The sequence below is a fragment of the Diabrotica virgifera genome, chromosome 7, assembly GCF_917563875.1.
Source record: "Diabrotica virgifera virgifera chromosome 7, PGI_DIABVI_V3a".
Taxonomy (NCBI): Eukaryota; Metazoa; Arthropoda; class Insecta; order Coleoptera; family Chrysomelidae; genus Diabrotica; species Diabrotica virgifera.
In genome coordinates, this window is record NC_065449.1 from 16,056,079 (window position 1) to 16,082,307 (window position 26,229).

Sequence of the window (26,229 nt, forward strand, 5' to 3'; positions counted from 1 at the left end):
CACCATGAAACAAGAGAGAATGTCAATTACATCAAATAAAAAAAACAAAAAGCAACAAAATCTCCTATGATGATTTAAGCCTTATAGTTTGATGGTATACTTATATGAGGAGACAAAAAAACCTTGCCGACCCTGTATCCAAGGCCACGAGCCGCCACTGCGGCTAACCTCCTCTACAGGAGACAGCACCACAACAAGAAGATCATGTACATGCTTCTACAAATAAAGAAGTACTCACCTTATCTACTATACACTGAAGTCCAGACATTATTCCAAAGTCTGGAGCAAGTTGCGGAGCGGTAACAACAGCCTTCGGTCGATAGATCAGCTGATTGACGTACCTCGACCCGAGCATCTTCTCAATGTCGTACCCATACAACTTCAACCAACTGTTGAAGCTCGTCATGTAGTCCAGCGACATTTTCGAGTTGATGGGATCGTTATTGTGGAACCGGTATATGAACACATCTGTCGGTATCGATAGTTTTATTGCTAGTCGTTCCCAGTCTGGAGTCATCCATTGGCCGACCACTGGGTCGTACAGTCTTTTACTGATGAATATGAGTTTTGTGTTGGGGTCTAGGATACCTCCGTGGAAGTCCACTGGGAGATAGAAGTCTGGATTTGTATCTAGAATGATATTTCCAAACGGCGTCCTTCTTACTTCTTTTATCAGATTTCCGTTAATGTCGAACAAGGCTATGGGTGAGCCGTTTTGATCGGACGCTACGTAGAATCTTTGTTCTGAAGTTTCTACTGTGATAATGACGTTTCTGGAGTCGTATAAAAATCTAAAGGTTCTGCCACTTTTGGGGAAGTGAACGTGTGATAAAAGGTCTGGAGTGCTTGGGTTTGTGTATAAGTACTGCGTAACGTTGCCTTTATCGTCATTCCAAGAGATCAGTCTACCCCTATCATCATAGTAGTACCAAATTTGGAATTTGTCTCGTTCGAATACGTGAATTAGTTGTCCTTTGGAATTGTACCGATATTTCTGCTCTCCTCTTCTCACAACAAAGCCTCTGGTGTCATAGCTGTAGAACTCTACATCACCGTATTGAACAACTCTGTCACCACTGTCATATCCCAAAGAAATTTTCTCTTTCTCTTTTATGACTCCTATAATGTTGCCGTTTTCATCGTAGACGTACTTCCAGTTGCTGGTACCAATGACCTCGAGCACGTGACCATCTGAGTTGTAGGAGAACCTGTCCATGAACTGCGATCGTCCCACCATCAATTTTTGCATTTTTATTCTATTCCTTGTATCATACTCTACTTCTAGCCTATAAACATCGAAAGATTTTATATTTATCAAAATTGTTTTAACTCTACCGTGATCATCAAAGTCTGTTATTGTGAAGAACTGTTTGGTGGTGTCTTGCATCACTGATCTGTTAAAAGTATTTCTGTATACTCGCAGGTCACTTATGCTTTCCAATATTCCAAGGTTTTGATTATACTTCAATCTCAGTTGCGGTAGTTCTTTGCCGTTGATATCAACGTCGATAGTAGATAATCTAGCATTACCATCGTACTGGTACTTGTAATGTGCATTGTCTAGACCACTCTTGCTGTTAAATTTAACTTTCTCGTCTTTCAAAATTCCAGCATGGTACTTAAACTCTTGTTTCAGCTCAAAATTGGGTTCTACGATTTCGACACTCTTCACCAGGTCCAATAACTCATGGTAAACGTAATGAGTGGAGCTCATACCAGCTAAAGTTGTTTCTAGCCTTCCTGCATCGTCATAAACGTAAGAAACTCTTCCTGATTGGTGAGGGAATATCTTAGCCAATATTTGTCCGTTGTCGTTGTATATTATTTCATATGGATGCCTGTTCATTGGAGAGAAGTACTGGTACTTGAAGAAACCGAGCGATGTTTGAAGAGAGAACGTGTGGATGTGACCTCTTGGAGTTGTTAATGATTGGAGAGCGCCAGAATCGTCGTATTGGAGTAAATAGTCGGATCCTCTAGGTGTGCTGACTTTTAAAGGCTGAAAAATTATTATAGATTATAAAATAATTCAAGCATAAAATATAATAATATAGTGCAAGAATAAAAAATCTTCCCTCCCAAAATATTTTCTGAACCAGAAAAATCGGAAGAAGCACTTAAAACAAGATAAATTGAAGTACATTAAGGAAATCAAACGTTTGCATTCACACAAAAGTCACATACATGTATAGACTTTGTGTCATTTCAAAAAAATGACGTACCTTAACAGTTATTTTGGGCACTAGATGCTTTGAGGGTGATGTCACATTCGTGTTCAGGATCCCCAAAAAACCCCAACTAATTTATTTGCATAAATTTAATGCCGAAAACTCCCGAAACTCCAGAAGAGGGCGTGCCTTAGCAGTAACCCTGGGCACCGGTGCTCTATGAGTCGGTTTTAAAGGCGTATTCATGTTCAGCGACCCCAAAAACTCCTAAGTAACAAAACGTTCCTTAACATACTGATTTTGACATGTTTTCATAAAATTCTATATGACCCTAAGGCTTGCATGTACTTTTGGATGCATTTTATGCACTGTACATGCAATAATGCATTTCCACCCATTTTCCTATTCTGACGTCATTCCGAAAACAATGCAAAAAGTTGCAAGTCGATAAGTGCTGTATTTAAAAACCGATTTATATTTTCCTAAATGCCCTGGTGTACTACAGAATTCTTAAGATCCAATCATTGGTTAGAGAAACGGAACTCAAAGAGCTTAATAATACGAATAAAAACACACAATAAGAGAGTAAAAAAATCAAAACTTATCAAAATCACCTAACGTCCATTTAATAATACATATATCTAAATTATTTTAAGTAACTTACCAGACTGCTGAACATGTCTTTGAAAGCGTACACCAGGGAAGACCCATCACCATATTTGATCTCGTTAAGTCGACCAGCTCTATCAAATCCATAGTTTTCACTCAGATCTCCCCACTTCCAGCTGGTCAATCGACTGAATCTGTCATATTCAAGCTCGACTTCTGCAAATATACCGTTCCGTGGACCGAGTTTGACAGGCCTGGCTGAGCGATCATACGTAACATTCAGCAACTCCACTTTATCATCCATGAAGACCGAAACTGAAGCAGTTTCTCTATCGTATTCCATAGTAAGGAGATTTTCTCCATTGACTCGGAGTTTCTTGCCAACTTTCGTCAAAATTCTAGGCGAAATGTTCTTGCTGCTCTTGGAGTTCGCATTAGGCCGTACAAAATACCTCCATTCGAACCTATTAGCTAGATCTCCGCCAATTTCTATTCTTTGCTTTGCTGGTACTGGGTAGCTTTCACCTAGTATTGGGTCTTTATCAGCAAGAATGTTGTAAGGTACCGTATCTGTAGTTATACTATGGGACCACGATGATTCACTACTTACGCTACCATCTGGAAGTAAAATTATTCTATTTTCTACTTCATCTACTTTGGTAGAGACGCTAGAGCCTTTAATAAGCATAGATACAGGTGGTCTGTTGTTTTGGCTGACTTTAACTGTGGCTCCTTTGAGACTTAGATCAAATGATAGGCTGATTATCTTGCCAGTTGGCGTTACTGCTGATACTAATCGACCAAATTCGTCGTAGTTGTAGACATAGCTTCTACCACTGCTGTCAAGCTTTGTTTTTAACAAACCAGTAGGACTATGGTAGTCAAAAGTGACATTATAGTTATCTGGAGTGCTTAGTTCGTAAAGCATTCTCATTCTGGACATCCTCAATCTACATTTTTGCCCTTTAGTATTTTCTATCGAATTGACTTGACTGGAATAGTCTCTCAATAGGAATACTTTATTTCCAGCAGCATCTGTTACTGTACTAAGCTTTCCATTGCTGGTGTTAACATTATAAGTGAAGACGTAACTAGACTCGCCTGTTAAAATATTCTTGGTCGCAATGTGCTGGCCGAATCTGTTGAAGATGTAGATTTCTTGAGTTTCTGGCGAATAAATTTCATATTCTCTAGTGGTGCTAGCGTCAGGTATGCTCGCCATTACTGATCTTATTCTGTAGTTGGCCTGGTCGCCAATGTGTACATGACTGTCTGGTGTAACTGTTACTGATGAGATAGTGTTGAACTTAGCATTGGAAGCCAAGAAGTGATCGGCTTCGAAACAGTCGCAACCTCTTTCAAGGCAATTACATTTGGATTCTGCTCCTGCATAAGGCGAAATCTTGCCATCTGTGCCTATTACTCTAACTCTGTTGATTCTTTGGGAGTCACTTTCGGCGACGTATAGATCACCAGAAGAACTAAAAGCGATACTTTGGGGCATCACTAAGGTTGCGTGTGTAGCCAACTCAATGTCGTAACCAGTGACAGGCGAGGCACAATGTAAAGGCCGTCCAGCAATAACCTTTACTCTTCCATCTAAAGTAAGTTGTAGGATCATATGGTCATCTATTATGTGTAACGTATTATCTAAAGGATTGATAGCTAGTTCTGTAGGCCACCTAAGATGAACTTCCTCAAGATTGAGCGTTCCTTCACACGGCAAAGGCTTCCAATGCGATTTATGCATATGATTGCCTATAACTGTCGTCACTATTCCATCTCTGTCCACCATTCTGATATTGGTACCATCAGCAAAATACAAGACGTTGTCGTTAGAAACAGCTACTCCCTTTGGATAAGCTAATTTGGCATCTCTTGCTAAAGCACCGTCGCCGCAGTGAGCCTCGTCGCCTGGAAGACATCGTTCTCCTGATCCCACGACTGTTTCCCAGTTATGGTCAGGATCTGAATAGTCATCGGTACTTCGAACTTTGATAATTTGGTGAGACTCGGGATCTGAGATGTACAGGGTTCCATCTAGAGGACTCAAAGACATGTGGTACCGGTACGAGACTCTGGTGGCACTGAAACAGAACAAAATAGTTATCAGTAAAAATACAAACATAATATTAAGGAGAAAGTCAGTGGAAGGATCCGAAGAACCAAAAAATATAGTACTGGTTCAGTTAAAACTGTATTTTTTCGATGATTTGCTTGCTATCTTTGTTCAGAAAACCTGTAGTATTTCATATGTTTATCGTAGAAAACCTTTTCTGTTCTTATAGATATCCACTAGATAGATATTCTATTTCTTCGTTGAGTGCCGGGCCCAAATTTTATTAGTGGTAGCTTCCATGACAATTAGCCGACATTGTTCTTGATCTTGCGCGTCATGTAACAATTCATTTGCTGATGAGCCAGTCCATTGACGAAGGTTTCGGAACCATGAATATTTCTTTCTACCAATTCCCGTTTTTCCCTCGAACTTTCCGTTGAGTATTAACTGCAGTATTCAATATCTGCTACTTCCTATTATATGCCCCAGATATTCAAATTTTCTTTTTTTTATCATCTTCGTCAACTCACCTTCGCCTTGCCATATTCTGTTAAGACTTTTATGTTTGAAATGCGTTGAACCCATGATATTTTGGGCATCCTACATGACCATATCTCGAAGGCTTCTAATTTGATCAATATTAACTTTCCTAATCCAGGGTTCACATCCATATAGTAATATAGGATACACATAACATATTAAGAACCTGATTCTTAGTTGTAAGTTCAGCTGAGAATTGCACAGTATAGATATAGATCTAAGTTTCATAAATGCTCCTCTTGCAATTTCTATGGGAGCATTAATTTCTTTATCAAGGTTTAGTGTCTCGTTTACCCAACATCCTAGGTATTTAAAATGGTTAACTATTGTAATCGGCTTATTGTTGTCAATTAGTTGCCAACGTCTTGTTTACTAACCACAAGTAACTTTGTCTTTGATATATTTATGCAAAGTCTAGATAGATACATAGATAGATTACCCTCTAGGTACCACATAAGTATTAATTTTTCTTATACAATTCAATAAGTTCTTTGTTTCTGAACACTTTGCTTGGTATGTTTCTTCAGTGAAAACTTACGAATGATGGTATTGTACCCGCCATATAATTGTTGTGTAAATCCAATGAAGAAGGATCCAATGAATAATGATATCGTCGTAAAGAGTAGTTAAAGTAAAATGTAATGTGAATTTTTAAGCCTACTTACTTTAACCTTACGATGGTCCTAACGATTCCATCTGTTTGGATCTTTCTGACTAGATTAAAATCGCCGATGAACAGAGAACCATCAGGAGCACTTGCTAAAGCCACTGGTGCGAGAAGCCTTTGTTTGGAAGCCTGACCTTCGCAATCAGTGCACTCTAGCGGCCTTTGATGTCCATCTCCCATTGCTGTTAGGATAACCCGAGGTTTATGCTTGAGGTATATGTTGGAACCGTCGCCCTTTTGGAGAATACCTAAAAGTAAACTAAATTGTCAGTTTTGTTACTTTAGATGAGCATTTTCATGTTTTAATTTCGATTTTAATGAAACTACAGGTCCCAAATATCTATCAATTACGCTTTTGGTAGAAGGTATTGTGCTCTGGAATGACATATAATTGAAAATAACGTTTGATTTTTCGAAATAGCGATTGATTTTACCCCGGGAGTAGTAGCGCTCACTTCTGTAACGTGAACAGTCGCGTGTTAGATTTTATCTCACAATACGAATTTAACTACGAATTTACAACAAATTTTTATTTTATAGTATTTTTATTTACTTGCCATGTTAAAAATATTATTTCACAATTATTAAAGCTAATCGGCTCTCCCCAAAGCCATAAATTCCACAAAAAGAAGAAGAAGAAAAAAAAACCTACGCATTACTACACCTTTCCTCGAGGCACTTACAAGTGGAAAGTTATGTCGCAAAATTTTTTATCAAGTTATCGCGAAAAAGGATAAAATGTTAGATTTTTTCTAACGGCGCGACTGCTCGCGGGTTAAGATGGCTGCTGTCATAAGTCATCTGCCATATTGCGTCACGTGTTGTTGTTATATTATCAACAAAACAGGTATAACGAAGAAAGAAATGAAGCACAAGAAATGGCAGTTAGAGCAGAATTATTGCGTATGTCGTGAGGCGACTAGGATAATTAAACAAACTGCGAAAATAGTAAGTTAACGGTTCCAATGTAAATAGTGAAGAAATAACCCAAGGTAAAACAATTATAACACTGGTGAGGAAAGTATGATTCATATAATAATAATTGTATAAAATGTAACAAAACATATATTAAATATCAAAAATAAAAAATATTTGTAACATTTTTAAGATTGAATAAGAATGGACACAAAAGAAAGTGGAAAGTCCATAAAAATCGAATCTTTATGAAAAATCGACGATTTCTAACATTTTTAAGATATAGTAAAGAGATAGCCTAACAGGGAATGGAGTTCTCCCAATTTGTTACTAAAAATCAACGACTTTTATTCATTTAAAGATTTACTAAGAAGACAGAAGCAAAATAAAGGACATAGTCGATCGCTCAGAAAATCTAAAATTTACTAAAAATCAAATATTTCTAATAATTTTGAGAGTTCGTAACAATACAGAAGAAAAGCCTTCAAAACATCTAATGGATAGGGAAAATAGAGATATTATATAAAATAGTTCATCGAAAATATACAGATTCGGAAAAAGTTTATGGTTGGTATTACAAAATTAGCAAGATATCTAACAAAGACACTAACATTACGCTTTGATTTAATGGAAAATATTCATAGATCATATTTCCTCCTAGTCTCCTCCCCCATTGTGCATGAACGTCGATCAGAGCTTTACACCGAACGATACAGTAAGTAATCAAAGTAATATCTCTCTATCTATTTTTATTTTATTTCATTTTTATAGAATTAATTTTATTTTCACACCTACTACATACTTCCAAAAAATCTAAACAAAAATATGGTTTTAAAAATATTACTTGAAAAATACCATAATTAAAAGACGTAATTTTTCGCCCATTTTAATCTTAATTCAGTATATCCCCCCGTGAATGATCAGGTACAGTTTGTCAAACTCTTTCCTACGTTTGACAAACTATAATCCTGGATTAACATTTAAAATTCACTTTTATTAGGAATAAGCCACAATTTGACTTTAAAATAAGTTTATTTTGACGTCTTGATTTTTAAGTAAAATTGTGGATTATACCCTGTAAAAATAGTAAGCCACCGTATAAATCAATTCGCCCAAATTTGATTGCTTTAGCACATTATTCAAATGCTAAAAAAGACGACAGGTCAAATAAAAACAATAAGTTTGGCAACAATGTTCAGCTTCTCCTCTTGAGTTCCTTCCACTATTAAAGTTTTGACAAGATATTTCGGGGAGCTAATATGCCGTTTTAGATATAGTCCGGGCGGATCTGTTTTGAGATGGACGTTGAGAGGTGACTCTAATTTTTTGCAGAAATTGCTTGGAATTAACCCATATAATAATAATTGAGCTATCCTCCCATTCAAAAAGGTCCGGAACATTGTTTAAATAATCAAAATATCAAAAAATTTAGGAAAAATTCGATTTTTTCCTTCGTTTTTTGATTATAACTTTAAAATTATTTACTTCCGAGAAAAGTTTCACTAAATTAAAAGTTGCGTAATTAATTTTCCTATAATACAAGGTTGTTTAAATTTTTTTTTAATTGTTTCCCTTGTTGCAAAATAGCAATAATTGCGAAAAAACGATAAAAAACAAGTATTCGCATTTTACGTTTTTCAGCCATTTCTGCTACACTTAGGATCTTTATATTTCCCCCAGAAAAACTTTATGATATGATAAAACAATAGTATAAATTTAGTTAAGATCGATTTAATAGATTTTGCAATCCAGCTTTTGCAAAAAAAATTCATTTTTCAAAATATTGCAGGACTAAAAATAAAGTAGATAGCGAGTTAAATTTTTTTAAACAAAAAGAAGAATACAGTCCCTTTCATTTGCAATTTGCAAAATTAAAATCGGTTAACTACCACGGCGTCAGGAATTTTTTTAAATAAACATTAATTTTTGGTTCTACGCGCAGGACAGCGGTGTTCGATTCACACAAGTTGATTTCCACCAAAATTTCTTCCAATCTTTATCTAATATATTATTTTCTTACTCTATATTTTGTTGTATGTTCATATTTTAATTCCACAAAAATCAAACTAATTTTATTATTGTTTGTGAAAAATTATTTAAACAATTGCATATGTTTAAAAATAATACACTTTTATTTTCTATTTATAAGTTAAAATATATGAACAATGAAAGTTTTTGCGAAAAAAAGTGTTATTTCAAAGGACAGAGTATGTGTTTTTATTTTGCAATAAACAAATTTATTTATTTCGAAATGTACTAAAAATTAATATTTATCAACCATTATCAAAAGTCATTGGAATGCCTAATCAGAGCGAACGTATCCGTTGTCCTGAGCGTAGCACCAAAAATTAATGTTTATTTAAAAAAATTCCTGACGCAGTGGTAGTTAACCGATTTGAATTTTGCAAATCGTAAATGAAATGCACAGTATTTTTATAATATGTAAAAAAAAAAAATTCAACTTGCTGTCTGCTTTATTTTCAGTGCTGTAACATTTTGAAAAAATGAATTTTTTTTGCGAAAGCTGGATTGCAAAATTTATTTTACAAAATTTATTAAACCGATCTTAATTAAATTTACTGTAATGTTTTATCATGTCATAAAGTTTTTCTGGGTGAAATATGAAGGTCCTAAGTGTAGCATAAATGGTAGAAAAACGTAAAATGCGAATACTTATTTTTTTATGGTTTTTTCGAAATTATTGCTATTTTGCAACAAGGGTGACAATATTTAAAATTTTCAGTTAATCCTATATTGTAGGAAATTTAATTATGCAACTTTTATGTCGGTACAACTTTTCTCGAAAATGAATACTTTTAAAGTTATAATCAAAAAACCAAGAAAAAATCGAGTTTTTCCTTCATTTTTTGTCATTTTGATTATTTAAACAATGTTCCAGACCTTTTTGAGTGGGAGGATAACTCAAATATTATTATATGAGTTATTTTCAAGCAATTTCTGCAAAAAAATATGAGTCACCTCTCAACATCCAAATGTACTAATATTTTTACAGATGCGCCCTGGTCTAATGTTTCTCTCATTTCCTACTGTTTAAAGTTTAAAGTGAATACCTAAGTTAAATTCTTTCCGATATCATATACTATACAACTTAAAAAAAATAAAGAATTACTCTTTTTCTGAATTACTAGTCGTATGTAATAAAATATATTTTATGAAAATTATCTGCTTACCTTCATGGAAATTGTACCGATGGTGTATATCCAAGTTCCAGCCACCTACTTCCGAAATGCTCATGTCATGACCGCTCAGTTTGGTGGTTTGTACGTCCCAAATAACGTCCTTGCAATTAACATACTCGTATCCCACTTTAACGATGGCGTTAGTGACTCCATACACTCTCTGTCTGTAAACGTTGAGCCTATTCCAGGCATACGTAAACTTAATGACGGGATCTGCTTCAAAAACTTTCTCGAACAGAATACCTTCGATAGTTATTCTCAGGTGAATGAGCTTTAGATCAGACGGAATGACTTCTGGTGTTAGTTGGAGCTGTATGGTTGACAAGTAACCAGCTGCTCTCGAGCTTTGGTAGACTAGATTCAATCCAGTGCCGGGAATACGAAGGCTTTCTTGAACAACTTGAGATTCGGCTAAAATGGCACTCTTGTCTGGACAGGCACCTTGAAAACCATGCTTCCAGGTGGCTAGTACGACAGGTTTCATGGTGTCATAGTCGTGAGAACTACAGGGTTGTGGAATAATACTAATAGTTCTTTCTTCTCCGGTGGTCATCACTACGTTCTCTATTATCACTACTTCGTTCCATGGAACGTATATAATGCGACTTTGTGGACTAAATGGTGATCTTCCGAACTGTAAAGTCACAGCACCTCCTCCGTTAACTAACAAATCGAACCAACCGTCATCTCTGGTGAGTGTGAAGCCTTCTAGTGGTGTGCTAGTGCTAACTCTAACTCCCATCAGTCCTGTACCCATTTGCGTAGTTACCCGGCCTCTTACAACAGCAGATCGGCTAAAGAAAACATTCACATTAATAAATCCGTGTAAAAACTTGACATTAAGGAAAAACATTAAAACTGAAGCCAACAAAAGATACACGAACACAGTGGAGTTAGCATACATACAAAAATCAGGCAAAAAGAACATAAAAACGATTCAAAGTGTTACCAAATTCGTCTAGGGCTACCTTCTACTTTACTTTTAAAGTACTTATGTGGCTTATAGCCTTACCTCGTATTAAAGTTGTTCCAGAACATACTGAGCAGCAAGAATAAAGAAATCCAAAGTAGTAAGTTAAGATGTTAGTTTCAGAATAGCTGATAATTTGATAGAATTAGTGTCTGAAGCTGATATTGTTGAGTAGCTTTATAGACCTGGATCCCGCGTAAGAAAGAAAAGTTGATTAATAGCAAGCTGGAAATTTGTTAATAGCTTAACGGTGTCTAGTCGGACAAACATTGATGCACGGGAACACTGGAACAGGGGAAGTTTTAACGGTGGAGCATGATAAACGTGTCGTCCTGACAAGTTTATGATGGTGAAAAATAGTAAGTTGTTTTTAAGTTTATTCGATAGCCAACGTTATGTAATATATGAGAAAATGTTTGTCCGACAAAAATGTTGGGCATTTTAAGGAGTCCGACACGTAGAACATGTCACATCACAGGAATTATGTTGGTGATGAATAGCAGTTTGATTTTTGCATGAGAGTTTAATGAAAGGTTAAAAAAGCAATTGGAAGTTCTGTCCGACAAAATTAATGGGAAGTTTTCGTAGTCGGACATTCTAAACAGGTAAGATATAGACAAAAATGCTGGTGATAAATATCTTTCCGACAAAGACGAAATTTAATTAAGTAAATTGTTCCTTACCAAGAATGACTGTTGTCGGAAAAAAATAAGTGGTAGATTTTGTAGTCGGACAATTTAAAAAAATAATTTTTGAAATTTCAATAAGGGGTGATTATTCTATGTCAAAAGTACCTGCAATCAATTACAATTGATATATTTCGATTTATCTCAACATCATTTAGATACCTCACTGTAATACATTTATATGTATTTTTACTACAAAAACGTTATTACGTAGGTCAAAATTTTTGACGTAAGAGAACTGTCAAAACATTAGAATGTGACTTTTCATTATTGCCATATTTATAATAAACATGGCAGTAATGGAAAGTCACATTCTAATGTTTTGACAGTTCTCTTACGTCAAAAATTTTGACCTACGTAATAACGTTTTTGTAGTAAAAATACTATAGTAGATCAGGCAAAGTATATTATGGATTGAGTGGTCTAGCTATCTTTGTCTGCCACATGCGCGGGATCGCCTGGTTAAAAGAGATAGATAGACTACTTATCGACTTTTTTGCACTGTATTCCCTATCTACCCTTATGTCTATGAATACATTTCCATTTAAGAAAAACTGTCACTTTTGACAATAATTCATAATAAATTGCAATCGTAACTTCAAATTTAAAGTAATCGATTTATTTTGGCAGCAAATTATTTCTAGCCATGTGACATATTACATTAATATATTTCATTTGTATAAAGTTGAGAAAAATTACGTTATACAATTTTAATAATAATTTATTTAGGTACCCTTTTTCAATCAAGCAAAGCATTATAGCACGAATAATGATATTCAATAGAATTTTCACAATTATCTGGCAACTGAACTTCATTGAATTGATGACCAAGTATTTTACGAACTTTGTAAAATGTTCGAAAATTACTCAAAAATGTTCGGTTGAATGGTTTCACTTTTGATTTGGCGACTTAAAATTTAAACTGTTGACACTCAAAAATAGACACAAAAACACTCCATAGTTAATATAAATTTTAATTTCCAACACACGTTAGCAAACAGAAACTCAGAGACCATTTGTATAGCACAAAGTGTCACACTGACAAATGCAGCCTTCTAATACATACTTCTAAGCATAATGTGTCATATTTACGTGTATTCTTATAAGCACCGAAGTTTTAAACTCTTCACATTTTTCAATGTCGTTTACAGGGTTAAGATTTGAGTAGGAAAAAAAATGTATACAACGTTTTTTGTAGGAAATTTTCCGTACTTTCTGATGCGCCTAATTAGAAAACCCTAAGAGATTGCTTTCACATGTTCACATGACATTTTTTATTATCATTTTGAGAATATCAAGAACAAACTCCATCCAAAAAAATAATTGTTTTGCAATATATACATGCATTGATACTTACCCTACTGTTTTTGGAGTGTGCATGTGAATATGTGAATATAAATAATAATATACAACTAAAATAGCTTTATCAATATGTGACTAAGTCATTCTGAAAAAATATTTTTTATTTATTGCCTTCGATTTGCCCAAACTTTTTGTCCGACATATAACTTTTTGCGTTACAAAATATAATTTCTACATAAACAAATCAAAATTAGCTTGCTATTTATCACCAGCATTTTTGTCTATATCTTACATGTTTAGAATGTCCGACTAGGAAAATTTCCCATTAATTTTGTCCGACAGAACTTCCAATTCCTTTTTTAACCTATCGTTAAACTCTCATGCAAAAATCAGACTGCTATTCATCACCAACATAATTCCTGTGATGTGACATGTTCTACGTGTCGGACTCGTTAAAATGCCCAACCTTTTTGTCGGACAAACATTTTTTCATATATTATATAACGTTGGCTATTGAATAAACTTAAAAACAACTTGCTATTTTTCACCATCATAAACTTGTCAGGACGACACGTTTATCATGCTCCACCGTTAAAACTTCCCCTGTTCCAGTGTTCCCGTGCATCAATGTTTGTCCGACTAGACACCGTTAAGCTATTAACAAATTTTCAGCTTGCTATTAATCAACTTTTCTTTCTTACGCGGGATCCAGGTCTATTATTTTTTAACATTGATAGCACATTCGTCGAAAAATAATTAGTTTAATCACTTTATTCATAATTTTATAAATGTTAGTGACTTTATCGTATAAACATGTATCATTAACACCTATTATGTACCTACTTGATTTTTAAAGGTTTTTCTTCTTTAAATCTAATAATGCAGTCACTGAAGGTGGGTATGAGCTATTACCTCCGATTTCGTTGAACCTCCATCGATTTGCATAAAAATTGGTGAGTGGTTAGAGGATATCTCAAGGAACAAAGGTAACATGGTGCCAACTTGCGCTTTTACACTGGGGATGGATGCCACCCCTTATCGGGGGTGAAAATTATTTTCTTGAAAATAACCCCATACTTCGATAGAGGGACAAATTCTAAGCAAAATTTGTTCTATAAAGTTATTAAAATTAATCAAAACTGTTTGAGTTATTAAAAATTTGAGTACAGAAATAGTAATACTGGTAAAATATTCAATATAGAAAAAACTAAAATTTTATTATCAATAATTTTTTACGCATATTGAGAATTTTTGGAAATATTATGAAAGGAAAATGAAAATTACGATAATTTTAAAAATTCTGATTTTTTAAAATTATACCTTTTTTCAAAACATGCATTCTAAACCGCTCAAGATTGTTAAAATCATTACTTATGCTAATATAAAGAAATTGTAGTAAGGATTATTTAAATTTTAATTTTTGTGGAAATGACGGATGTGTTTTTTTCACGTTTTACTAAAAAATTCGAAAGGGTTCTCTTATTTTCATCATAACTTGCGTAATTTTAATTCTATTAACTTCTTCTGGAGCTTATTTGATAGGTATTCCGAAGTAGTTTGACAAGTTTTTAGCAGGTATATTTTATAGAATGCACAGTTTTCCCGTTATTTAAGATTGAATACTTAGATTTGAGTACTCGTCGAAAAAAATATACATTCAATAACCCTAACTCACTTTGAAATTAACATTAGTTTAGTTCTTCAAGTGAGGAGTGTATTAAATTTTTTATTATCTTCAATTTTGGTAATAATAACTGTTTTGTAAAAGCTTATAGTTTTTGAGTTACACGTGAAAACAGCTTTAAAACATGCAGTTTTTTACGAAAAAATAAAATCTTTGATCTTTAATAACTCAAAAAGTATTGATTTATAACTTTATTAAACAAATTTTGCTTATAATTTGTCCCTATAACGATTAGTGGTATTATTTTTAATAAACTAAATATCACCCCCCGGAAGGGGTGGCATTCACCCCCAGGGTAAAAGCGCAAGTTGGCATCATGTCACCTTTGTTCCTTGAGGTATTCTCTAACTACTCACCAATTTTCATGAAAATCGATGAAGGTTCAACGAAATCAGAGGTGAAAACCTTCAGTTACTGCACTATAAGTGAATCCTATGGTCACACTAAGGACCATATATAATTTCAGTATAAAGATAATAAAATCAGATCTGAGTATTGTATTAAGTATGACTAGTATCTAAAACTCAGATACCTTTAAAAACCTTGAGAGAGGGAGAGATAGAGAAAGTTGAAGAGAAACCAATGAAAGTTTAACCAATGAAAGAGACTCGAAGCATTTGAAATGTGGTGCTATATATGCATGTTGAAGATTTCCTGGATAGACAAAGTTACCAACGAATAAGTTTTACACAGAATGGACAAAGAGCGTGAATTAGTCGTAACCATAAAAGTCACAAACTGTAAGACCATACCTCAAGTATGGTCTTACAACTTCGGACTATACTTCAAGTGAGGTACATGGAAAAAGCGGTCCAGGAAGAAGAATATCGTGGCTTATTAACCTACGTAAATGATTTGACAACAAAGTTATTGAATGACAACAAAATAAAAGGCACCATAAGAAGACGAAAATGCTTATTCTTCTTATAACGATTCGATGATAAATAGAGGTTTTGGATCAACTTTTCTCTTAGTGTACATGAGACCATGGCTCTGTAAATGTATGTTGTCATTTTAAACCAAAAAAGGGATATAAGAAAAGGACAATAAGAAAAATTACCGATAACAAAAATAAGCGCCAAGAAAAATTTATGAGTTATCTAGTTAAAATAAGTAATATCAACAATTTGACGCCAAAAAAACCAGACATAAGACAAGGAAAACTCGTATAAATGAGCTGCCGCAAATATACATCAGACGAAAGGAAAATTTAGCAACAATAAAACATAAGCGCCGAAAGAAACTAGGAGCCAAGAAAAAGAAAGCAATATCAAAAAATAGGCGCCAAGGAAAAGTGGATATAAGGAAAAGATTGCGATAACAAAATAATCGCAAAATATGCATCAAGAAACACTAGGAGCCAAAAAAATTTAAGCGATTTTTAAAGCTATGCACCAAAAAAAGGCTGAAGTAAGAAAACTGACCATCACGAAAAATAGGCGACAGGAAAAATTAGAAGCAGAGCAAACAAAGAGATGTGAGAAATATGCACCAAGAAAAACCAGGATATAAGGAACACTTTGCGATAACACAAAATGTGCACCAAGAAAACCTAGGAGCCAAGAAAAACTATGCGATCAAAAGCAAAATCATACGCGCCAAGAAAAAATCAATCGCAAGAAAGCTTGGTTAAAACAATAAATAGGTACTAAGAAAAAATTAGGAATTGAGAAAAATTTACTGTACCACCAAACTGGCGCCAAAAAAAATTAGGATTATTTGCAGCAGATATCAATAAAATTTGATTACCCACTGGAAGAACAAAGCAAGGAACAGAACAGAATGGCGGAAAATCCTAGAACAAGCCAGAACCCAAAAAGGGTTTTTGAGCTACTGATGATAATGATGATCAAAAAAGATTAGATTTTGCTGCAGATCTTTACATGTTCTTTTTAATCTTCATTAAATATATGATTCAGGGGTTCTCTGAGTAGCACAGTATTTAGCAAAAAAAGGGCAAAACAAGAGTAAGAAAAAAAATCTAATTATTGACAATGATATTTAATGATAGCTTTGAAGTTACAAAATGAAAATCGATTTTTTCCGATATATCGAAAACTATTAGAGATTTTTTAATAAAAATGGACATGTGACATTCTTATGGCAGAAACATCTTTTTGTACACCCCATAAAAATTTTATGGGGGTTTTGTTCCCTTAACCCCCCCCCAAACTTTTATGTACGTTCCAAATAAATTATTATTGTGCCACCATTAGTTAAACACAATGTTTCTAAAACATTTTTGCCTCTTAGGATTTTTTCAATAAACCAGTTTTAATCGAGATGCAGATTCTTTTTTAATATGTTTACATAAAAAATGTATGGGGGTTTTGTGTTTTTAAACCCCTCAATGTTTGTGTAAGTTCCATTAAAACTATTATTGCGGTATCATTAGTTAAACACAGTGTTTCTAAAAGTTTTTTGCCTCTTAGTATTTTTCCGATAAGGCACATTTTATCGAGATGTGGCTTATTTTTTAATATGGGTTAAAATATACCTCAAACTGTAATTTATAAATAAATTTTCATATTATTACCAGGTCTCTATAATCGTACTTAACCGTATACAAATATGTGGTGGATTTGAAAAATATTCAAAATATCTCGAGAAAAACTAGCTTTTCAAAAAAGTACTAAGAGGCAAAAAAGTTTTAAAAACAGTGTATTTAACTAATGGTGCCACAATGATAATTTAATTGGAACGTACACAAAAGTTTGGGGGGAGGGGGTTTAAGGAAACAAAACCCCCATAAAATTTTTATGGGGTGCACAAATTTCACTATATTTTTTTTTGATGTTCCTGTCCTAGGGAACATGTTCCACATGTCCGTTTTCAATAAGAAACCTCAAATAGTTTTCGATATATTGGAAAAAATCGATTTTTATTTTGTAATTTCAAAGGGCTGTAACCTTTTTATGTGCACATTTGTACTAAGGTAAGTTAGGTTCAATTGAAGAATTTTTGGTCCCAGAATATGTGATTTAATTTATGTCCTCTATTTTTGTTCCATCCTGTATAAGGTCAGAAAGGGTCGTCAAAATATCAAATATCTGGTATCATATCAACTACATATGGATTTATGGATTTTATGTCAAAAAATATTTCACGAATCGAAAGAAAGTGGCGCAGTCATACTCAGAACTGTTGATCTAAGTTAATAAATGTATAAATATGTAGATATAAGATATAATCATCGTTTTTGACACAATGTTTTCAGGAATTATTATTCCTTTTTAACTCTTTCAATATTTGTGCTGCCAATGGTAAAATTGTTAATGTTTAATTTGATGGAATAGTCGATATAAATCTTTATTGCTTATAAATTCAACATAAACGAGCAGAATAAACGATTAGAAAAACGTTAATAGGTAATTTCATCTCAAAGTACTGTTTTTATGTATTGAATACAAATAAAATTGCTGAATTTAGCTATAAACTCAATTAACTACCCCTATAAATATATTTTTTAATACGAACACAAAAAAATATAACATTTATGAGTATTTTTTCGCAAGAAAACGTAAAAAACACGATTTTTAATAATTTCTATCATTTGTCTCGTAAGATTAAAGGCTACATTATAATTTAATCCCTTCCCTTCCGCTTTTCAAAAGGGAGACACGTGCAGAGAGCTAAATTTAGAAAATTTCAACAATTCTTGATTAATATTAAATCATTTTTCGGTCGATACAAGCCTTAATAACTGTCACGAATATTTGAACTTCTACAAAAGTATCTTCCGTTTATTTGTTTAAAATATGTATGTTCTATAAAAAAATTATTATAAATGAACAAATATAAAAAGGTATATTTTTAGATACGTCAATCATAAACGGTCGAATGATTCAGACATTTTTTCCTAAGTTTTCGTAGTTGTTTTGGTTTGAGTGCTAGGTTTTTTGTAATAATGTGTAAAAAAACAAATGGAAATTTCGAAAAAATCGACCACAACATCTGACACTTGGCTTGAATTGTAGCTATATTTGTCCTCTAACAGATCTTGAATAATAATTTTGCCTGTATGATCCTTTTCGTAAAAAGTTACTACACTTAGAACTTGTAAATGGGTAGAATATTCTTAGCATATTCCTAAAATACACAAAGAGAACAAAATCTGGACTTCTTGTAGGCCAAACGGTTTGAGATATCTGTTATCTTGATTGACAACTTGCCGCTGTAGAATAAACCTTAATTTATCAGTAAGATGTAATTATTGATTAGTAGGACGATAGGGGACACCCTTCTAAGGTCATAACTTCGATATTTTCAAGAACATAGTATATACAGCTCATAGTTCTTACAATTTTTTTATATATTAGGGGATTTAAATAGCTAACGCAGCATTCCCATGTCCAATCGCCATCTTTGCTTGTCTTGAGTGCCCTCTTTCTTCAAATTCCTGCGCTCCATTGCCCTCCTGATATTTTCACTCCAGGACAAGCTTGATCTTCCTAGTTTACATCTTCCTCCACATTTCTATTTTCTGTAAAAGCTATTCATAATGAAGATTTCCAATCTTGAATCGGAATAACGCTGATTCTGTTTTGTACGGTTGATCTACCTATCGATGACCCACTAGAAAATTCTATTAATGTATAAATAAATTAAAATGAGTGTAAATAAAAACTAAATAAAATAAGTGTTAAAATTTATTAATCAATTAAAAAATTAAATCATTGCACTATTTATCTCAAGCGTACGTTGCGTACAAACACAAACACAGTATGATTTAGAGTATTCAAAACAATTTGGATGTCTTATTACTTTTTTAATATTTGTGCAGATTTTTTGGTCCAAAGCATACATAAAATACAGCAATTTGAGACGCCACTACCTCAACAAGCAAGTCACCATTCAAGTGAAAGTTTCAATTAAAAAAATGACATAGAGGGTGGTGTTTTAACATGGGGCACAACAAAGCAGCTAGTAATATTGTAAACAGATAACATTTAAAGAGAACAGCAATTTTTTTGTTGAGTATTCCTAAAAATTGGTTCCACTCACCTTTCGTTAAACGTCTCAGCTCTGGCGTAGTTCTGGAGACTTCCTTCGTCTATTAAGAACTTCATTCTTTCAAAGAAGGAAGCTGTTATTGCTGGTGGTTGTTTTCTTAAGAGTATGTCGATTGGTTTGGGGGACGAGACGCAGAGTTGGCTGTTTTTGCAGGCGGGGTTCATACAGCATTCTGGATCTTCGCAATCAACAAGACCATCTACAAAATACGAAACATCTTTTAAATTCAGATTTGAACGCGTACTTCTTTCTAGTGCTTTATGTTCTTCCTTGAACACGTGCCTGGATCTTAGCAACAATTGATGGTACAAAATATATGCTTTCAACTTTCTCCAGAGCAATGTTATTGTTTTGTTGTCTTGACTTTTTATAAGCTTTGTCGATAAAATTGTACAATTTTTCATGACAATAAAGCATATTTCTATTCTATTTTCTATTTCAATTAATGACTAAAAAACTACAACTGCTTACCCTTATCATTATCTCTTCCATCGTTACAGTTCTGCTCCAGCAAAAGACTGCAGTCCGCACCATCCGATCCGTTGTCACACCTGCACTCCCAACTACTTTCGCTGCTGAATCTGCACTGGCCATGTCCAGAGCAACTGTTTGGACAACCTTCGATGGTGCAGTGCTTTCCATTCCAACCGGTGACGCAAAGGCAAGTGCCGTTCTTACACTGTCCATGGTCGTTGCATCTCTGATCGCATTGCTTCAAGTTACAGAATTCTCCGGACCAGCCGAGATCGCATTGGCAGGCTTCGTTGACGCAATGGCCATGGTTTCCACAGTCCAGATCGCAGAGCTCTGGAAAAATATGAGTTACTGGTCATTAAAACGATTCTGTAAGATTGGGGACCATAATATGGTTACGTATTATGTAAGATAGGTTCATATTTGTTGAAATGTGGTTCCAGTTCCAGGAGTGAAGAATATTTTCGAAATGGCTTTATCTACAAGAGCAATTGTATTTACAATGAGTGCATACGACCGCACTCTTTGGATCCAAGTAACCAAATATTTTCGTTTTTAGATGTGTAACTTTCTTTATCTTGCTATTCTTCTTATTGAGAACAATGAACTAATGGATTGGACAATTTAAACAGTTTCATGTAGGCAGATGAGATACAGTAAATCACCATTTAATGTCGGGTTACTAAAGAAATGTTAAAGAATGAAGGAGAAATGATTATCAACATACTCTACTCATTCCTGGACAAAATGTTACAAGAGATAAAGTTACTTGATAACTGGAACGAAGCAGTAAAATTATAGTTTACTGTTGGACTAAAACTGGATAATTATCAAACATAAAACTTTGTAGAATCCAGGAAACAATAAGTAGTTGTCACCAGCTATTCCAGTAAAGATTCTGATGGAAAATTACGACCTCTTCAGCCACAGTATAGCAAGGGAAAAAATATGAATGAATATAAGCCTGGAGAAGAAATAATTGGAAATCTGATGGAAAAATTATAAGTTGGTTATAAAAAAGACTGTAGCTACAATACATAGATTATATGACATGGTGAAGATAAGTACTGAATAGCTATTCACACTGGGACTGGAAGACGTGTTCAAAGACATTAACTGGGCAGATAAAAGAATAAATGTTAATGGAAGAAAACTGAGGCATCTGAGATATGCCGTCGACATTGGAAAATTTGATACAAGTTTCGAAGAATTACAGACCATGATGACGCTTTCAAGCTAGACTAAGAAGACTATTTCAAGCTTCGGCAAAAGTAGGTCTTAAGATGAACTTGGAAAAAACAAAAATAATGACGAATACACCGAACATTAGAAAAATAACGTTGAATGACATAAATTTAGAAACAGTAAGCGAATACATCTACCTGGGACAGATAATGAAAGTCAACAAAGAAAATCAAACTGTCGAAATTCACAGAAGAATAAGGTTAGCGTGGGCAGGATTTGGAAAACTGAGTTGGATCTTGAACAATATTTAAAAACCAGAGTTTACGTTCAGTGCATCCTCCCAATACTCAGGTATGGTTCACAGACTTGGACACTCAGCAAGGCAAATATGGATAAAATAGTAAAGGCACAAAGAGCGATGGAAAGATCAATGCTCGGGGTGAGATTTATAGACAAAAAAAAAACAAACAACTGGATTAGAAGCAAAACCAAAGTAAAAGACGCAGGAGAACATGCTGCCAAATTAAAATGGAGCTTCGCCAGATACGAAGTAAGTATTCCTCAAGCAACTAACACTATTAACACAATAATAATGGTTCTCTGTATCTGTGAATAAATTCTTGTCAAAAAATGTATTTTCATTTTGCACGTTAGACATGCAAGGGGCACTGTTTATTAAAACTTTCTGAAAATTTGATATATTACTGTATATTCAAGAAACAAGATATAAGTTGGTTAATTAATTATCAACTAAGGTGTTATTTACAAAATATGTTTACTGAGATTGAACCAAAAAGCGCAAAATGCTTACGAATGTGAATGTGAAAGTTAGAATGTGCAAATATTAGACTAAACTATGAAATTAACTAAATTTACTGAAATCATTCCCACTCCTAGGACTACTACAACCAACGGTTCACGTGCGTAGTGTTTAAACAGCAACATCCAATCTGAAAATAAGTTAAAGTATACATCGCATAGACTTGTTGTTAATAAATCTGCAAAATTAACATTAAACAAAGAAAACAAGAGTTAAAAGAACCCAAACATAGCATAATATTGGCAAAAATTTCCTTCTTTTTCTTATGTAAACACATTTAGAGAAGCTGAAAACTTGGTGCACTCAATTTGTGCAATTGGATGTCTAAAGAACAATGTAAAGGTGCAGTAAAAAAAGCAACAGCAACAGACAGAGTTTTCTGTCGGAAAATTGCGTCGTTGGCGGAAAATTCCGTCGGTGACGGAAAATTCCGCTGTCGGCGGAAAATTTTCCGTCGGTAACGGAAAATTCCGTCCGTGACGGGAAATTCCATCATTTTCCTTATCTACTTCGGCTCGGCTAGTTTTAGCAGACAATCTCAGGAAACCGCCGTATACTATGTATCTAGAAAGACAGTATTTTGCCGTCTTTTATTTGGATTTATTTCACGCTCTACAGCTTCTTTAAGCAATACTCAGTTGGAACAACTTCAGTAAAAATAGTGTAGACTCTTGTTATTGAGTTTTTAGATCTTTAATACAATATAACAATATATCTACCTACTTACTGTTTGGATGGATTTCCTTGGAACTTAATCTAACATTTCTCATAAAATCATCTTATATATAGAATATCTATTGGTTGTATCGTACTTACCCCTGGAACAATCATCTCCAGACCACCTCGGTTCACAGGTGCAAGTTTGAGATTCTAGATCAAACGTTCCGTGGCCAGAACAATCAGGAAGACATTGAAGAGCATCTTTATCCATCTGAGAGCAATCTGCTCCTTTCCAGCCTTTCTTACAAATGCAAGTGCCTTCGACGCAGTAGCCATGTGACGAACAGGTCGGATGTGGGCAATCAGCTAAATAACATATTGTGGTTAGTCAATGGTTACATGAAATAACTGATTCGTAATAGAAGAATCATTCATTATTAATCGACAAACTGTTTAAACAAATACTAAATACTTTTTCAAACATTCTCCCCCTCTAAAAACGAATGTCGAAATTAATAAATCAATGATTTGAAGTAATTTTTATTTTTCATGTTTGTTCCATTCTTGCAGATGATCTGCATTTCATACGTCCGAAGTAAGTACAACGAACTTTTTCCGGTGACTGGGATTACTCCCGCGAATGGGTTTACTCCCGTGAATCGATTTACTTCCGTGATTGGATTTACTACCGTGGATGAGTGTGAACGGATCGACTCCCGTGAATGTGTGTGAATAGGGTTGCTCCCGCGATAGGATAATGTAAGAAGGAGTTAGGAAAAATTAGAGATAGAGACGATAAAATTGTAGGAACTCAGGAAAAATTAGAGAGTCAGAAGACATTGGTGGGAGTTATAAAAGATTTCAGGGAGACAAAAAAAGATTGAGGGAGTCAGAAAACATTGGAGGGTGTCAGAAAAAATTGAAGGTAGTCAGAAAAAATTAGGGAATACGATAAAATAGGATGAAGAAAAAAATTGAGTGAAATGGCTATAGATGGCAATTGACTGGATTCCATGTAGGATAGCGACGGGTAAAATCACTAGTTCATGTATAAAAATCTCGTTTTTTTCATGTTCCTATCGTTTACTGGTAAAAACACCTAAAATGTCTATATCAACAAAATATTTTCAATTAGTATTTATGAAATATGCTCACCTTCTTCGCAAAACTTTCCTTTGTATCCCCTGATGCAGTTGCATTTGCCGTTAGCACAATGGCCGTGACCGTTGCAATCAGGCACTTCGCATTCGTCATGCCTTAGTTGACATTCCTTGCCTTTCCATCCAGGGTTACACTGGCATTCTCCGTTGATGTATTCGCCACGTTGGCTACACAAGACCGGACATACACCTAGCAGAAAGACGTTCAAGGTCATGCAGAGGCACAAGCGGTTATGCCTAGTCGTTGAGGTTAGAGGTAAGGGAGTACTGCTATTTTTATATGAGAAATAGTACCATAGTACCGTAGTTTTGGTTCAAAATTGAAAGCAGACTTACTACAAATGTAAACAAACTCCAGTGCAGTTTTGACCCTTTTTGGCAGTACCACCTTCTCTAAACAAACAACTAGACTACGGTTAGTAGCTTGTACAAAGAAATGGAAGTACCTAAATTTAGCAAAAATGAAAATTTGACTTACTCTCGCTGCAGTCGTCCCCTCCAAATCCAGGATTACATTGGCAATGCCCCATCAAACATTCTCCTTTGCCGCTACAACCGTTCGGACAGTTGTGGGTCATGTCATCTGCTACTACCGCGACAAACGTCACTTCTTGTGGGTCTCCATCGTCGTTGTAAAGAGAGAGAAACCAGTGGCCTTGTTCCATGTAATGCGTTACTTCCTTTTTGACTGTTGACTGCTAGAAAAACAAAATAAAAGAAATATTCTGTATAATAGCTTATACTAAACTAAGTATTTTATAGACATGGAGTATGGTCCTGGAGTATGGTCATGGAGTATCTTGGACACTCACTGAAGCGATGGAGAAAAAACTTTTGAAGCCTTCGAGATGTGGCTATACAGGCGAATCCTAAGAATATCATGGATGGACAAGATAATCAACGAGACCGTATTAAGATGAATAGGGAAAGAAAAAGAGGTGAGGTATACCATTAAAAGGGGAAAGTTAGAATATCTCGGACACATAATGAGAAACGACACTAAATTCAGATTACTGAAGTAGTATTCGGAAAGCGAGAAATTGGATGAAGAAGAATATCATGGTTAAAGAACCTGAGGAAATGGTTCTCCACAACAACAACTAATCTATTTAAAACATCAGTTAATAAAATAATTATAGCCAGAATGATCGTCATTACTCGAAACGAATAGGAACCAAAAGAAGAAGAAGTAGTATGGTGACAGACATAGCTGTATAGTACTGCAAACAAAAAAGGTTGATAATGAAACCAGACATTATCAGAGGTAACAACTTGATTTATCCAGCGTGTGATCTTCTTGGAAGTCGTTTGTCTTCCAGGAATCTGAGGTAGAACTGATTATACAATGATGGTATTGAGAACAAAGTCCATAGTTATTACAAAAGAATCTCCCATATGGATAACTTGACAAGATCAGGTACAAAGGTGCAACAAGAATTGTTAAATAAATATCCGTATCTTAGATGAAACAACGATAAACAATATAAAATATAAATGGTCCAGTATTAAGTCACATTAACCTCATTGAGAGCTAAAATCCCAATGAACAGCCAGCTAGATATACTGATATACTTACATGTGATGCTCTGGTTGTCCTAGCCTTGAATCCACTCAGTACTTCCAAAATGTGGTATTGCGTGTGGGTGGGTAGGGCGTTTCTTCGTGCGTAGACCCCTATGCTAGCGCCTCTTGGTATACTGTAGTCAAACTGGACGTAGGCCGCTTCCGATTGGTAAAATTGCATGTTCCAGTAACCATATGCTGGGATTTCTTTCGACAGTCTTTGCCCTAACGAAATTTGGGAAAACGTTGTTCCGTCCGGTGGAAACGATTGAGCTGGGAATGTGCGCGCACCTAGATTACATCAGATTGAAGCTTTTTTAAATACGATGCTTCTACTTATATTATAAATAGGGAGGTAACTTTCGGGTGAGTTGTATTAGTACACATGATTATAAAGTTTTGTAAAATAAATTTTTAATTTAATTTAATAAATGAACTTGATGAAATTCCTGCAGAACTGCTGAAGCTATTAGATGCAGAACAAATAAAAATAATAGCTGAAATAATATTTAATGACATATACAAAGCAGGAAAAATACCAGCAGAGCTCAAAT

At 34.5% G+C, this 26,229-nt stretch overlaps 1 protein-coding gene across 8 annotated transcripts in view; it reads right to left on the bottom strand.

Moving 5' to 3' along the window:
* Positions 1-26,229, bottom strand: part of LOC126887914 (teneurin-m) — a 240,350-nt gene that overhangs the window by 13,083 nt on the left and 201,038 nt on the right. For 4 of the 8 annotated variants that reach the window (XM_050655840.1, XM_050655838.1, XM_050655845.1 and 1 more), the window contains 11 exons: positions 25,689-25,966; positions 24,591-24,810; positions 24,108-24,302; positions 23,109-23,318; positions 20,285-20,620; positions 19,805-20,012; positions 11,171-11,197; positions 10,150-10,952; positions 6,042-6,291; positions 2,833-4,864; positions 239-1,999 (listed from right to left, as the gene is read on the bottom strand). In XM_050655840.1, coding sequence (XP_050511797.1) covers positions 239-1,999; positions 2,833-4,864; positions 6,042-6,291; positions 10,150-10,952; positions 11,171-11,197; positions 19,805-20,012; positions 20,285-20,620; positions 23,109-23,318; positions 24,108-24,302; positions 24,591-24,810; positions 25,689-25,966 — 6,320 coding nt within the window. The remainder of the gene's footprint in view (positions 1-238; positions 2,000-2,832; positions 4,865-6,041; positions 6,292-10,149; positions 10,953-11,170; positions 11,198-19,804; positions 20,013-20,284; positions 20,621-23,108; positions 23,319-24,107; positions 24,303-24,590; positions 24,811-25,688; positions 25,967-26,229) is intronic. The other 4 variants (XM_050655839.1, XM_050655844.1, XM_050655842.1 and 1 more) reach the window with 3 other exon arrangements.